The sequence below is a fragment of the Megalops cyprinoides genome, chromosome 10, assembly GCF_013368585.1.
Source record: "Megalops cyprinoides isolate fMegCyp1 chromosome 10, fMegCyp1.pri, whole genome shotgun sequence".
Taxonomy (NCBI): domain Eukaryota; kingdom Metazoa; phylum Chordata; class Actinopteri; order Elopiformes; family Megalopidae; genus Megalops; species Megalops cyprinoides.
This window is the reverse complement of record NC_050592.1, coordinates 19,421,886-19,437,437: the sequence shown is the minus strand read 5'-3', so window position 1 is coordinate 19,437,437 and position 15,552 is coordinate 19,421,886. Positions and strand designations below refer to the sequence as shown.

The following is a 15,552-nucleotide window of genomic DNA, read 5'->3' as shown; positions in this document are numbered from 1 at the left end:
TTTGAGGTTATGACATACAGTATGAGTCTATTTGAGTCATTGCAACCATTTTTTCATACTCTGACATGTTGTTTAGTTGAAGGGATGCACTGTTGAATAAACCCTTCACTTTAAACATAAAATTCAGAACAAGGTTAATGTTAAGCTACAGACCGGCAGACCAGCCACCGTGTGATCTAGGCGCTGTTTCTGTGTGGGGGCTGCTAATGAAAAATATCACTAAGAACAATCAGAAAAACAAGAAATCGTGGCAAAATTTGATTGCAGAAGTCCCAAAGGTGGAAATATTTAATTAGTGTTGCAGAGTGAGTTCCTAAATAGAAGTTGATCAATTATTTGGGAATTAACAGCTCACTGGTGAGTGCCACAGGCCTCACCAACAAAGTGCTCCTAGATGTGGATAACAGAGTGGCGTGGAGGATGCAGATACAAATCTGAACAGGTGTAGTGACTGAGGAGACCCATATTCAGCGGGTTACAGGTTCAAATCCCAGATATGAAGCTCCTATTGCCCTCTGGGGCAAAGTATTGTGCTTATCTTGAATTGCTTTAAATATCCCACTGTAGAAAAGTTGATAACATTCAGTACCTAATATTTCAAAACATATGAGGTATGCCAATTGCTTTGGAAAAGGGCATCTTCCAAGTAAATAAACAACAATTTGAAAGAGGTCAAAGTGGTGGAGACTGCACTGATGCACTGATGGCTGTCACTGGGAGACAGCCAATAGCATGCCTCTGAGTGAGTTGAGCATTGGTATGCATGCCCTGGTGTGGGGTGCATAATAGTAATGGAAGGTCAAGGATTTCCCAGGCTCCTCTGCACAGCCCATTATCCAAGAATTTGGAGACGTAATCCGGGAAGATGAGTCTGCACAGGGAGGCCAAGTGGGACTGAGCATTCTGTTTTCTTTTCCCATCAGTTAGTGCTAATCTCTGTCATGATCCCTGGAGATTTCCTGGAGGTCCAGCACCAGCAGCATGTGGACTGAGAGCTCATGGGAGTACCTCCTGGATCTGTTCACCCAGGGGTGAGAAGAACCTGCTGAGATTCCACCTCCTTCCTCTCCTCACATTACCCATGTACACATGAAGGGGACAGGGGACAACAGTAACCACACCCCACAACCACCACACAATGAAGTCCGCACATGCACACACCCACCCACATACACACACCACCACGAAGGCTTCCGCTTCGACTTTTTCTTGCTGGTCCAGTGCACACAAAGAATTTATTTTACCAGACAAATTTGAAACTTACTGGTCATGTTTCAATAACAGTCTATGTTACAAACGCAATTATGATGTCCACCTAGGCTGATGAAAGCATGACAACGACCTCAAATCAGTTTGACTAATTAATAAACTGTAGCGATTAAGCAAAACGAACAGTAACTAATGAGCAAAACCTCAACATTAGCCGCTAAAATGTAGGCTTTTATGAAATATCTGTAACCTGTAACATCTGTAACCTGTTTAAAAAAAGGCTAGGCCTATATGGCATCAAATGTAGCCTATAGGCCACCAGGTAACATTTTATTTTCTCTTATTTTCATTGCGGCAAAGTCCTCTGCTGCCAACTTTAAATCAAACGTGTCCAATGTGTCTTTGCAGCTTGCAGTGCACATAAGCCAATGCATTCTGGGTCCTTACACCACACAGGCATCATAAATACCTGTCTCTTATTTTTGTAATCCTCCTCATATCCAGAGAGAGCCTGTCTCTTGTCAACATGCTAACACGCTCCTACTTGTGTCATTAATTAATGAATGAATTGATATGTAAATAGAGAGAATAACCCAGAGGCTCTGCAAACAACTTTTTTTTTTTTAGAATTGTGGATGTTCTGTGTTACAGCAATACAAATACTAGGCATCAAAGATTATTCTTATATCATCTGAGATTTAAGATAAAAAATAGATGACTGCTGTACTTCTTTTTTGGTATCACCGAATAAGAAAAAGTGTCAAACAGCATGGTGGATTTTGCTGTCAGAGATACTCTGCATCACTGAGAGAGTGCCCTTCCCCTGAAAGAGAACAAGGAAGTAAACATGAAAAGCATCTACTCCTCACAGATCAATAACATCAAAGAGTCTGGGAAACCCACCTTCAGAGACCTCCTTTCATCTCGCTGACCTCTAAAGCTCAGTGCTGATCTGAACGGGTCTCTTTAGCTTGTTACATGTCTCATCAACAGCCACAACTGCACCAACAGCGGGTCAGGGATCTGTGAGCTCACAGGACACTGTGTGTGCCTGTCAGACCAAGGTACTGATTTTAACCCAGCATGTTTGTTCTCACCTGTCATGAGTTTTTTTTTTACACCAAGATATACTGTATATTTCAAAATTCACCTACTGCAATCGACGCGGTGTCTAAAAACATCACGGCACATTCAAATATGGCTTGCCTACACAGAATAAAAGCTGTGATAGTGTGCAAATTATGCCTTATTCCTTTGTTGGTCTCTGCATTCCTGTAAAAGTCATCCTTTGCCTTCAAGTACTTGTTTGCAGTTTCCACAATGTTTTAACTGCCCCAAAACTGCAATAAAAGCTATGCATTTCCAGGTGATAAGAATAGGTCTTTAAGTCAGCTCTGGATGCTTTTCCTAAACAGCCCCACCTGCATGCGGGGCAGCAGCGGGTGAAACCAGCCAAGTGATTCTTTCCTAAGGCCTTTGCCAACATTCCCCTCTTTGCTGGCAAAGAGTTTTATCTGCCTTGGGGTGGGGGTTGGGGTGGTACAATCAATTTCCTGTTTTCCCTTTGTGAGTTCCTTTTCGTACAGTACCTGCACTGCCCGGTCAGATAAATTCTATTCCAAGATCAGTCGGATTATTGCCCCCATGTTTATTGTTAAGATTAGGAATGGGTGAAGTGGATGTTGGATCAGTGCTTATGGGCACTTTCTCCCCAGTGTCTACCTGGAGAGAGGAAAAGGGGGCCGTACTGGATCCGCAATGCGTCATGACTCAGAGTTCTTTATGTGGTGCTTATTAGTGAACAATAATGAACAGTGCTTTACCCATGATGAGTTGAGGGCTTAATAACAGATTGTTTTTTATTAGCAAAAGGCATGCCATCTGATTCCCTCTTCCAACAGTTCTATTTATAGCTCCATAGCTTCAGCACATCTTAGCATGTTCCAAACCACCTGAAATTTGAGTCCTGGAATGGTGTAAATGATTTCCCTGAGTCAACTTTTTTAAACAAAAGCGGACTCGTTACTCAGGAGTCTGAACAAAACAGGCAGTGAATTCATTGGAACAACAAAGCATTTTTATCAGCATTTTATCAATACTGGTAAACCACAATGGCCTGACTGGCACAGGGGTTACCATGCAACACCGACCATGACTTCTAAACAATGAACTGTAATAAAAAAAAAACTTCACCACCACATTTGATGATTAAGATACCTGTGTATAAGATGCAGGGTCACATTGATGGACATTTTATTGAAAATGCGTTTTCCAAATAATGGCAAATATTGTATTTTTTATGTTATGAATAGATAAAAAAACAATTTATCATTTCTAAACCAATGGATCATAAACCCTCTGCAGAAGAGGTGACAGAACTGTTGGCAGAGAGGTTCTAGACCCGTGACGCAGGATGTAAAGGAGAAGAACGCCCACTGTACCTCCAGGCTGTACTCCTCCACGGTTCTCTTGAGAGGATCCACAACCTGCCAGCAGATGAGGATGCAGAGATCTATCAGCAGCATCCCGCCAACGATGATCAGCAGCTTCTGGTCCTTAATGATCTGGGGAGAGGGAGGAGAGGGACGCGAGTCAGGGGCAGAGGGTGGACACACGCATGGTGGCCTGGGAGCCATCCTGCACTTGAATTATGGCAGATGAAAGCACAGCACCTCCTTTCCTTTAGAATTGTGTTTGACCTAACAGAAGAGGAATTAGAGAAAAGAACCATGCCTCACTAGAAACAGTGTAGAGAATGCCTGCTTTCTTTAGATGATACGCATGGCTCAAATTGGCCCACGCATCATCCTGCGAGCACAACATTGCTGTGAAACATGTACATGAAACATGACTTTAAAACCTTAGGCCTGACCTTAGTAACTTACCATAGGCCATAAGCTAAACTACTTGTTCAGCTGTTTTACCTACAATTATTTTAGCATTCTTATATATAATACATCTTAAACATATTTTACAGCTGAATCACAGTATGGGGCTTATAATGCTGTGTCACAGTGTCATAAAAATATTTACATCTTTGAGTTACACATAGTTTCCAGTGTGAAAATCAAATTGTAAAAGCTGCAGCTCCTTTGTTATCAATGATCAGCGCCCTAAAACAATTATTGCTTTTTAGGTTCCATCTGCCCACTAGACAAGCAACAATAAATGTGAATTATTCCGTTAGTTTATTGTTACAAGCACTCTGAGCCAGACAGAAAAAAAATACTTTCGGGGGAATCAACAATAGAAGATCGTTGTACTCCTGTAATAGTGCTATCACTCCAAGCTGAAGCATGTGTGTGTGTGTGTGTGTGTGTGTGTGTGTGTGTGTGTACTCACGTGCGCCTACCTGCACATACGGTACTTGAGTCTCTGCACTGTCACACTTAGATCATCTCCGAAAGCTCAAAACACTCGAGTAAACTGCAGAGTGTCACCTCTGACTGACAGACAGGCTGTTTGCTCAGGGAGCAGACATTCCCTCTGAGGGCCACAGAAGTGCGTCGCACACTTAGAGAGGCCAGAAAGAATGGCCTACCGCCATGGGGGTTACACACACTGTCAGCACACAACTGACGCAGGCATGCCGATCAGCACTCTGATGCTTTACAACCTCCGGCATTTGACAACAGCTGCCGCTCCACAGGCAGAGAGCACGTGGCCTAAATTTGTATGTTAATTGAACCAGTTTGCTGTAATTGTTTGGGAAGACTGATGAAGCGAGAATGGCATTCATACAGAAACTGGGGTCTATGGACCCTCGTTTATACCACAGAGCTGTGCTTTCTAGTGCAGAGATCACAGAATCTATATCCAGACCTAACCAAATTCTTTCAATTAAAAAGCATAACAAAACACTCCTTTATGGAGTAATATAGTTATATACTACTCCATAAAAGTTCTATGATACTTATAGCATGTGTGAAAGAAAATATAATCTTTGCAATGATGGCAGACTGAAGTCCCCTGAATGGACTGAGCTATCATAGGTTATCAGTGACTCCCTGAAGGATTCATAATGTCCTTCGAATGGTTCACATGAGTCAGTTTTTGACATCTCACAGTCAGCTCCACCCATTATGAGATGCATGAAGCCACACTCTCCCATCACTAAATGTGCTCTTACTGTGCTCTTCTGCTGTAAATCGTCACAGTGATGACTAATCGCACAGAGAGAATAATAAAAGAAACTGAGAAAAAAATTGATGCTGCCCTGTCTTTTTTTATGTTACGTGGGCATCTCCTCCTCTTGCACTCGACTGCGAACACTCTGAATCAATATGGCTTTTTTTCTACCTTTACATAATCCACTTGCAAATTTGCCTCGAAAGGCGACTGGTTTCAGTCTCATTTTTTTTTTTCCAGTCTCGATATTTGGAGGAGAGCAGATAAAAACCCTGGCAGTTTCGGAGGAGAGGCAGTGAGGCAGCCCATGTGAGCGGCAGTGATGGGACTCTCCCTGAAGCAGCTCATATGGGCCAGCGCCACAGCCGTGACCCCCGCCACTGTCCCGGTGTCACGGGGCTCTCTCTCTGACAGCGCCCACATTTCCTGCTCTAGCTGCCCGCCCACTCCCTATCTCAGATGTTAAAATCTAAAGATAGTCAGGTGGAAAAGCACAGAACAGCGGGAGCGACGATGCTCAGAAATACTTACATAATCACTGGAAAAAAAACCCAAAAAGCATCACTTGATTGTCACTTCTGAATATTTGTACAAAAACTACTTTTATTATCCTTCCAAGTGGATGAGAGAAGGCCTTTGAGATGGCATAAATCTATTCAGACGTGCAAGATATCACTATTGCTACAGAAGGATCATCCTCCAATGAGATGGCAGTAAGCCACTAGGAATATAATCTTTGAGTTATGTCACTTCCTACATATCAAGTGTTAAAATGTACAGTATTTTACATTTTACATTTTAGTATTTTTCTCCTTCCTTACGACAGCTGAATTCTAAGCTAAATTTAAAAAGCCAAGGGAAGCAAACATTTTTAAAGATCTCAAAATCTTAGAAGCTTGTATACAAGTGGTTAGCTTAACTGGCTCTGTTAAACATGTGATCACACTTACTGCATGTGATTTTGTACACCATGTAAGATGTTGTAGCTCCCCTGGCACAGGGAATGAGACCACTGACTGTGATGGCACAAGTTCAGGAAATTTCAGTGGTGGAACAAATCCAGCAGAAGCAGTTAACGTGTCGGGTTACTTTGAAACATTTTGCTTTTTTTTCTGCAGAGGATTCAGCATTTGAGACACATCTGATTTAGGTCCCATCAGTTACACGTCTGACGACTACAGGTCTTTTTTGAATAAGTGAATGCATACCTTTTTCTTCATCTTCACATTCTTAAAGATGGCATGGACTCTCCAGGTCTTTGCAAACATTGCCCCAAAAGCTGTGGTGTAACCCACAGTCAGAATCCAAGTACGGACCTGTTCAAGAAAGAACAATAAAATTGGAAATGAATTGAAAAAAAAAAACCCCTTGGATATTCCTTTCATCTCTGTTCACATGTGGGCAGGTCTTGGACACGTGTAGTACCACTTACAACAAAAGGCAATCAGTCTAGAAACTGTGTAAATTTCACCTAAATAACAGAAGTAGGCCTGCTGTAGGGCTGAAAGCATATCCCTGTTCCTGAATCACAATCTATGTTTACCATACTGACCGAAAGGTTAAGGTTCTTAGCCAAGGGGACTATCCAGCCCCTTTGCACTGGCTCTGGGTGTGACGTGTCTTTCGGCGGTGGACCCTCCCATGCTCGCTCATGCTTCAGAGCTCCACAGCACACACTGAGCGGCGATCTATTGATTCCTCTTGAGAGCACAAAAATTCATTCTTTTACCAGTAAAAGAAGGTATTGATTTTGTGAAGCACACCATTTGCAGTTGTGCTGTGCCGATGTGTCAGTCACCAGTTGCGGTACTCTGGACATGCCTGTTGGTAGAGGGCTGAGAGGGAAAGCCTTCCAGAAGCAGGGCCTTCTGTCAGGCTACTGGGGGATCAGGGGCATGCAGGGGTCAAGCAACCTTCCTCCCTCTCGGCAATGACCTCGTACCCCGGGGCTAACGCGAGTCATTGGAGTCTGCCGTTTCCTGCTGTCCCACCAGATGCCAGAGTTCATCTCAACACGCTACTTAATGACAGATGTGCGCGACCAGAGTAGGAGCAATAAGCTTTCCTCGCATTCGTTCCCGCTCAGACACAAAGGAAGCGATGTGATGGGGGGTGTAACTCACGGTGCAAAGGGTCTCGAACACTTTGTCGGAGACGAAGGACCCGTCCAGTCCGAAAAGGAAGATGGAGGCGTAGGACAGCATTCCTCCCAGGATGATGAGGTTGTTCATGTAAGGGCTGGACATCTTTATCAGCCTGTGGGAAGAGGGAAGGAAGCAAGTGGACAGATGGGGAGCTTAAGAAGACCACGCTGATCTGACATTCCCGAGGACATAATGAGAGCTGCGATGCCAGTGTGATTAATGGATGCGCTGCCTGGCTTTGGCCCATTTCCACCAGTCTGCCGGGACACTTTTAATAGCCCCTGTCTTTGAAGAACCAGGCCACATGGTAATGTACATACGCAAGTTCCGAGATGAGCGGCACTTTCCAAGACTAGGGCAACCTTGAAGGCCTCCTCACTGTTTGAGAAGGTGGGACAGCTTCCATCCTTCAAAACATTTCTGTTGAGTCCACAGGCAATACAGTGCTCCTTATTACCTTGTTTTCCTTGTTTTGCACTCTGAAGTGATCCAGTTAGCAATACATGCTATTACACTGCACAATCTAGAGCACATGCATTGAGTGAGTTTTGTTTTTTGTGTGAGCCTGGTATCAAATGTAACAGTTACATTATGTGACTATACCTATAAATAAATGCAAAATGATAGCAATGTAATCGAGTTTCTGATATTTCAAGATGCTTTAAATGCCCCTTTGCTTTACGATTTAGTTTTTTGTCTTTATTTACTTTCCACAACATCAATCAATTCAAGTACTGCTCCTCCCTACTGTCAAAACAGATTCTTACATGCCACAGGATAATTGCTATCCTCTTTTCAAAGCTGACCCTTGATGCATAGAAGTATCAACAACTGAGCTTTTACTGTAGTCTCACTTGAAATGTCACAATATGTATTCCTGAACTATCTTGGAAAGTCAGACTTACAACAAGTGATCTCAACCAGAGGTAGGAATATTGACACCTCAACAACTGGTACACACTTCTACTTCCTACTTTATCTAGTGGGTCAGACTTGGAATTCTATTCTTGGAAAATAGAATTCTCCTTCAAATATGATCTAAATGGGACAGGTCATCAGGTATGAGGGAACAATGTCAGGGGGAAACTTAAATATACTACTAATAGGTCTTTGTGCAAGACACCTCTGCTTCTACCCTCTGAAGTGCTGGAGTGGCAAACATTCTCACTTAATCAACTTTAAACAAAGAATAGGGGAGAAATGGGCAACTAATTCCCAGATTCTGATTATATTAGGGTCACATCACTGAAACTTGGGGTCAATGTTTTTTCCAGGTTTTTTGATATATTCTGTACAGGGCTTTTGACATACACACCCCTATTTAGTCTCTTTCAGGTAACCCCAGAGGAAATGCCTTACCGGTGGTTGCGGTTCTTGATGTTGAAGAATAGGAAGGCGCTGGCCATGAACATGCCGAGAATGGTCATAACAGAGAGGATGCTGTACAGGGGCATGTTGATCTGCCGTCGCTGCAAACGCACAAACGTCCGGTCTTTAGGGGGCTCCATTCCTACCAAAAAAAGAGTTCAGTTTTCAGTTAGGAAGAAAGTAAAATCCCCATTACGTATGTGTGTTTCCATAAAAACATTTTTAGGACTTAATTTAAGAAAATTTTAGAAAACTCTAGTGGCTGGTGAGGGAAATACATGATGTTTCTTGTGGAAGAAGGAACATTCTGCAGTGCATATTTGCAGCAGGACACAAGTGCTACATTTAGTAGAAACAAGGTGGGTTACAAGCTATTTATGAAGCCAGAATGAGATCATGTCTTCAAGGTGAAGTTACTGAGCAAGGTTTCATAGGTACATTAATCAAAACGTTCATAAGCAAAACATACTGCACCCACTTTCTCTTCTGTATACTCCTGGTTTTCATGTATGGCTAAATATTCCAAAAATTCTAATATTGATTCAACAATACAGTGAATAATTTGAATAGCTGTGTAGGAAAAGGGATGGTATTTATACACATTAATTTCATTCAAAGTATCCATTCAGCCACAGTAATCATAAATTTCTTAGAAATGAAAATAAACCTCATCTTATAATACACAGAATTTCATTTAAGAAAATGGAAGGAAAAATTCCTGTCAGAGAAAGTTTGTGAAAGGTTAATTGTGTCTTTCTAAAAGCTGACATACTGTGGGCATGATTATATCATGGGATGAATATTCTGTCCAAAATACGGCGGTGGCTTGGGCAAGTCTTTCCTCATTCAGGGCTACCCAAGCACTGCACTCTCTCCTGACCACCCCCACACCCATCCCCACCTTGAAAACTGATAGTGTTGTTGATGAGCTCCAGCACATCTACAATGGCATTGTATTCTCCAACCTTCACCTCTTGGCCCTCTGTTGACACAAAAAGAAGGTATGTTACGGATGAAATTAGAAGGCCATTACTGAGACATAGGTAGAGCCCACAAATAATGAAACCACCACGTCTTTCATGATACACTGATGAAGCCATATTTACTACTGGAAGCACACATAGGAATATTGAAGATGAGCCAATTATCAATCAAATTAACTGCTAAGAATAACAGAAGAATTAAGAATTAACTATGAGAAAAACAGTCTTTGAAAGTTTGAAAATAAAAAGAGTCAGTGTGGCTGTGAATGTTTGTAGCCAGCCAAAACCTTGAGCTGAAATCTTTAATTTCTGTTGTCCTTTCACTTCAGCTCATAATCTGTAGGCATTTTCTGTGAGGTAATATTAGACAGTTTTTACATTTTACCTGTCACTAAACATGCTACTAATACCTTCCCTCAAATGCCTCCCTACATCTGGGCACTATCCATATAAATCTAGAGCACAACAGAAAATAACTTTTTTGCAAAATCATGTGACCATATGGTCACTGTTTGTATCTGTAAAATGTGTGACTCACCAACCTTTTGTGTATGAATACAGGTTGGCAATTCTCAGACTCGCGGCTACAACGGATGCAATTTGTGCTGGAGTGGATGCATTGTGTTCAGATGCAGGTCCGCTGTATGAAAATACTGCCACCACTCTGACATCACAGGCTGCCCAGCATGCACTGTGGCCTAGGAGTTTCTGAGGAAACAGAGCGGTACCTGAATTCCTGCTACTCAGGAGCCAGGCTTTGGCATGCCTTCAGGCCTCACCATGGAAACCGATTAAGCACAACAAACACCATACCGGCCCCGTCTGGACACAATATCATCCAAATCCTTATAGATCCACCTGCCAATTTCAGCATCGGGGTGGAAAATGGGATGGAGTATGCCAATTATTCATCTGCATAAATCTAATATATCCAATATCCAAACTGTGTTGTTTTTATCTATTTCAACATACAGTACACTATGCTGACCACAAGAGGTGACTAGTCATGTAATGTAGGGACCTGGACTTGCAACCAGAAGGGTCAGTGGAGTACAGCAAGTGCACTGTAGAGTAAGGGATTTACTCAGCAAATATCCAGCAGTATAAATTTATAACATACAACATACTAGCTATGAATGCTGCTCTGTGTATATGCCCTTTTCCATCAATATAATACTTCCATTCCACACAGCAGTGAAGTAATACAAGTCATTTTCCTGCTATGCATAATGTTGCAGTTGAGTTCTGCATGTCATGATGTTTAAACAGCACGAATGTTAACATTTTTGGTAAGATGTTAAGCTTAAAACATTAATTTTGGGATGTTCTGTGTCCACCAGACCTGAGATGTGTCACGTGTATGGCCATATCAGTATGAGAAAGGATGGTGATGGAGGGTACCACTTTGCCGCCAGTCATGCTCTTTGATTTCTGAGATGATTTTCATTATAGGAGAATGGACTTGCCTAGCCACTCCATGGCTCTTTATTGAAAATCAGGGCCACAAGTGAGCTGACAGCAAGCCAGCTCCACTGCCCTGAAGGTATCCCTTTGGAGATTTCACAATCTTTTTATTTTTTTTTTCTAGGGGAATGTTGTTCTATTATGATGCTTCAGGGGGAAACCCTCTGTTAATATGATGAGTGGTAGGTCAGATAAGCATGGATGATTTGATTCTGTGCTGCTAACATTATCCAGACAAATGCTTCTATTCAGCTGTAATGGTGGTGCATTTGTGTAGACAACACAAAGGTAAAAAATGTGAATGTTTTTTGGGGGAAGTCTTTTTACATCTAGGACTTCTAGGAATAAATATGTGTGGAATTCTTGGCCAAAGAAGGATACCACACAAATTTTGCGCTGCACTTCAGACCTTTGTGTTGCTCATGATAGCATCACAATTGTTATTAGCAGAAACAAAGTTAAATTTAACCATTCAGGATGGAATGTTTACACTGTCAGTCAGAATACATTATTCTGGAAATATGCTTTGAAAGTAATACAGTATGTCTTCTTGTCAATGTAATGCGAATCACTTCATGACTGCATGACTGAGGCATTCAATCTATGAGAAAGGAATAAATGGGCCATGTGCCAGACACACACATGCACACACATTTGAATTCTTCTGTTTACCATAACTTCAATATTTTCAGCATTCCGGACAGAAATATAATTGCCATCGGCAATAAAGATCAGAGTACACACATGGACAGTGACATGATTTGCATAATGAAATTGCAAATCATTTTCAAAAGGAATAAAAATGTTCTAAATTGCATCTATATTTGAACGCACATTTCCTGATGCTTCAGAAAGGTTAAACTAGACAGGCATGATGATATGTATGCATTCTGCTCATGTCATATGCATGAGCTTGTTTCCTCTTCTTAAAGCAGAGAACGACAAAGCAGACACCTGAGAACTCAATGCTTTTACATGCACACAACACAGAGGGTGACTTTCATGTAAAGTACATTTAAAATAACCACAACATTATATGTCAAACAAAACCTAAATGTTTGAAAAATATATAGTGGGGGGGGGGGGGGGGTGTTCAAGTGAAGCTCTACTGATTTCAGGTCATCCCTATTCATTTCAAAGTTAGCTATTCCAAATGACTTAGCATTAAATGAGGAAGTATTTCTGCGCCTTGAAAACTGTATCTTATGCATTAATATAGGTGCATTCATTCTCAATAATCAGTCATAGTCATAAGTCACAAATCAAAAGGAGAGTGTCCATTCAGCATACAGTAGTAAGACGAACCATAGGCTTGGCAATACTTGAATGAAATTACACGAGCACAATTAAGAGTCATATTACAAAAACAAAAACTGCGAAGTGCCAAAAATGAAAGCAGAGCTGACATTAGCAAGTGATAATCATGATTAGCAAGTGATAATCATGACACAGCTGGAGAAGAACAAATTCATACCATCTCCATTAGTTTATATTGGTGCTGTAGTACCCTGTACTGACCTGAATTTTCAGAATTTAGAATCGCACATGATGAGTTAGATCTGAACTTGTGTTGTCTTGATTGTCTTTTTCATAAATCAATAGTGCATAGTGGAATTTCAAGTGTAATTTAATTACAATGTTTCCATTTAACACATCTGAACATGGAGTGAGTTATATGAAGAAAATAACAAAAACAATAAAAAGAGGATAACATGAATCATTATAAGACACATATACTCTTCCTTGGGCAGCTGCTTTCATCAAAATATCCATATCACAGACAGAAGAAGGTTTTAGGAATAGAACATTTGGGTTTTTCTGGGAGTTTCAGAGGACATTCTGCAGAGAACAGATTGTTCCTTGAAGTTTCCTTGATCTGCGGTCCCTTATGTGCACACTGGTCCAGACTCAATCTAACTATAATGTGGCTTGTCCTCAACTCTGAATAATACATTTAGACAAGAGTTTCTCCTCTCCAATACTACACAACATCACAATTCCAATTTATTTAGGGACATAGCACATTGCAGTTAGCTTACATCTGGGCTACTGTTATGCCAAAGAATATTTTTCGCCTTATCTCTATCTAACACTGTATTGCATCAGTGACCAAATTATTTTCACAAACAGGTGTGATAACAGACATTCTCATGCTATCAAATTTAGGAAAACTCAGTGGTCTACGGGTCTGTGTCATTTGTATCCCAAACACATACAGTAAATGCACATCATTGGACAGTACTGCTGCATGGTTATCAGGTTTAGACAGTCAATAGTTCTTCAATAAGCTGCAGTTTGTAATAGTGAATTGTTTGATGCAATTAGACAATATCTTGATAGAAAGAGGTGCATATGGTAACTTAAGCTTTTGCACCTTCCAGCAGGCCATGTTTACAAAAAAATCATTCTGCACTTACCTTGGAATTGTGTGAACTTGATAGTTCCCATCCGTTCACCATTTCTGAACATAACCTGACCCTGTGAAAAAGAAGAACATGTCATATTTCATATCAGCTGGACACATTGTAAATCAACATTAATTATGTATGCATTGTGTAAATACAGGTTACTACTCTGTTACTGATATGAAGATACACATATGTGTGATTACATAGAGGGTCAATAGTATGTGATTTCAAAAACTTGGAAATTCTATCTCTGCCTTCACGATTCAAATATCATTTGTTGTTAGTGGCAATCAGACCAAATGTCAAGAATGTAGTAACTGCTTTGATAGATTCACTACTGATACATCTATCAATAATATTAAAGGAGGACACGGACAAAGGGAAATTACATTGCAATTTTAGTATTACATTTTGCTTATCACTACACTACATCGCTGTCTGTGGTTCTTCCACCAATTCTCTGTTGAGTCCTCTACCTTATGTTTTACGTAAGTAATTAATTGATCAATTGACTGAATGACTGATCGAAAGTTAGACAGCATATCAAGTGATAGCAGACAGCATATCTGTTTTGCAATCATATCATTTCTGCAGTAAACAAGTGTTATATCACAATGGTTCTTCACACATGGACAATAATGTTGGTGCTGCAGAGGGCAGTGGGGTTTGGGGAATTGCATGCTCCATGAACAATATTCCATGAACAACATTAAGCACCATCATGGTCCCATAAATAGTTCCATACTCTCTGTGCTGTGCAGGTCCTATACTGTCAAAACTGCATGTCAGTCCACAGAATCGATGGCAGCCTTAACCTCAGCTGGTCCTAAATACAACCCCTAATGTAACACCAGGACAGATATGAACCAAACACTGTAAGAGGAAGAGGGAACCTGTGCAAGTCTATGCCACTCATTCACATCACCCACAGTCACTTTATGACACACTCCAGGGACCCTCAACAGAAGACATAGTGACATCGCTGAATGAAAATGGGCCAACTGTTTTGAATCCTAAAATTCATGAATTATGATTTTTAAAAATACAGAAAAGGATTCTTTCACATGCTTTCATGCTCTTGTTTTTCCAGGGAAATGTTCTGTCAGTATCACTAGTATTGCCATCGACAGACATTTCCTCTTGGAATAAGTGTAGGCTTTCAGATCTCTTACCTCCTAATGTTTTAAAAGACAGTGGATTTTCACATTATCAATTTAGCTTACAGTCTCTCTGAGCAATGGATGGTAAAATGAACAGTGGGAATGCATGTATGGATCACAGTCAGGCGACAACAGGAAACCCATGAAAAGCAACTGGTGGAGAGATGAACCTATCCTGAGCTGATATAAAGTCCTTCCTGGTTTGCAAGCGACATCAAAACCGGCCTGTTGTGGTCGTACGGTTTGGCCTGAGGCATAAGCAGCTTAGCCCCACGTCTGGAGAGACAAGCCTACATATCCCTGTCCTTCAGGCTGCAGGACGCTGTGTACCGGTACAGTGTGGGGTCCGGCTGACCGCGCCAGGGAGTCGAGGAGAGAAAGGTCAGGATGCAGGGTACAGAGAGAAGCCTGTAGGACAAACAGACTGCCTCACAGCATTTTGAAAGCCCCTCTCCTCCACCCCCCGGGGGCGTGGAGCGGGGACTCCAGCTAAGCCGGAGGTCAGTCACTTTTTCTTCTCTGTTCTCTCCAAAAGACTCAGGTCTATGCATCTGGTACTGTAGCAAAGGGCACTGTGTATTATAGACATGTGGAATGATGTGTGTTGCAAAAATGACAGATACTTTCTCCCTTATTCAAAAAATAACTTGTCTCCATATGTGGCATGTCTGTTATTATATTCAGATTG

The 15,552-nt window shown here is 41.3% G+C and overlaps 1 protein-coding gene across 2 annotated transcripts in view; it reads right to left on the bottom strand.

Annotated features, from left to right (window-relative positions):
• The window catches only part of LOC118784667 (gamma-aminobutyric acid type B receptor subunit 2), a 100,056-nt gene that overhangs the window by 22,310 nt on the left and 62,194 nt on the right, over positions 1-15,552 (bottom strand). For both annotated transcript variants that reach the window (XM_036539027.1, XM_036539028.1), the window contains 6 exons: positions 13,714-13,774; positions 9,751-9,831; positions 8,841-8,991; positions 7,461-7,593; positions 6,546-6,653; positions 3,651-3,773 (listed from right to left, as the gene is read on the bottom strand). In XM_036539027.1, coding sequence (XP_036394920.1) covers positions 3,651-3,773; positions 6,546-6,653; positions 7,461-7,593; positions 8,841-8,991; positions 9,751-9,831; positions 13,714-13,774 — 657 coding nt within the window. The remainder of the gene's footprint in view (positions 1-3,650; positions 3,774-6,545; positions 6,654-7,460; positions 7,594-8,840; positions 8,992-9,750; positions 9,832-13,713; positions 13,775-15,552) is intronic.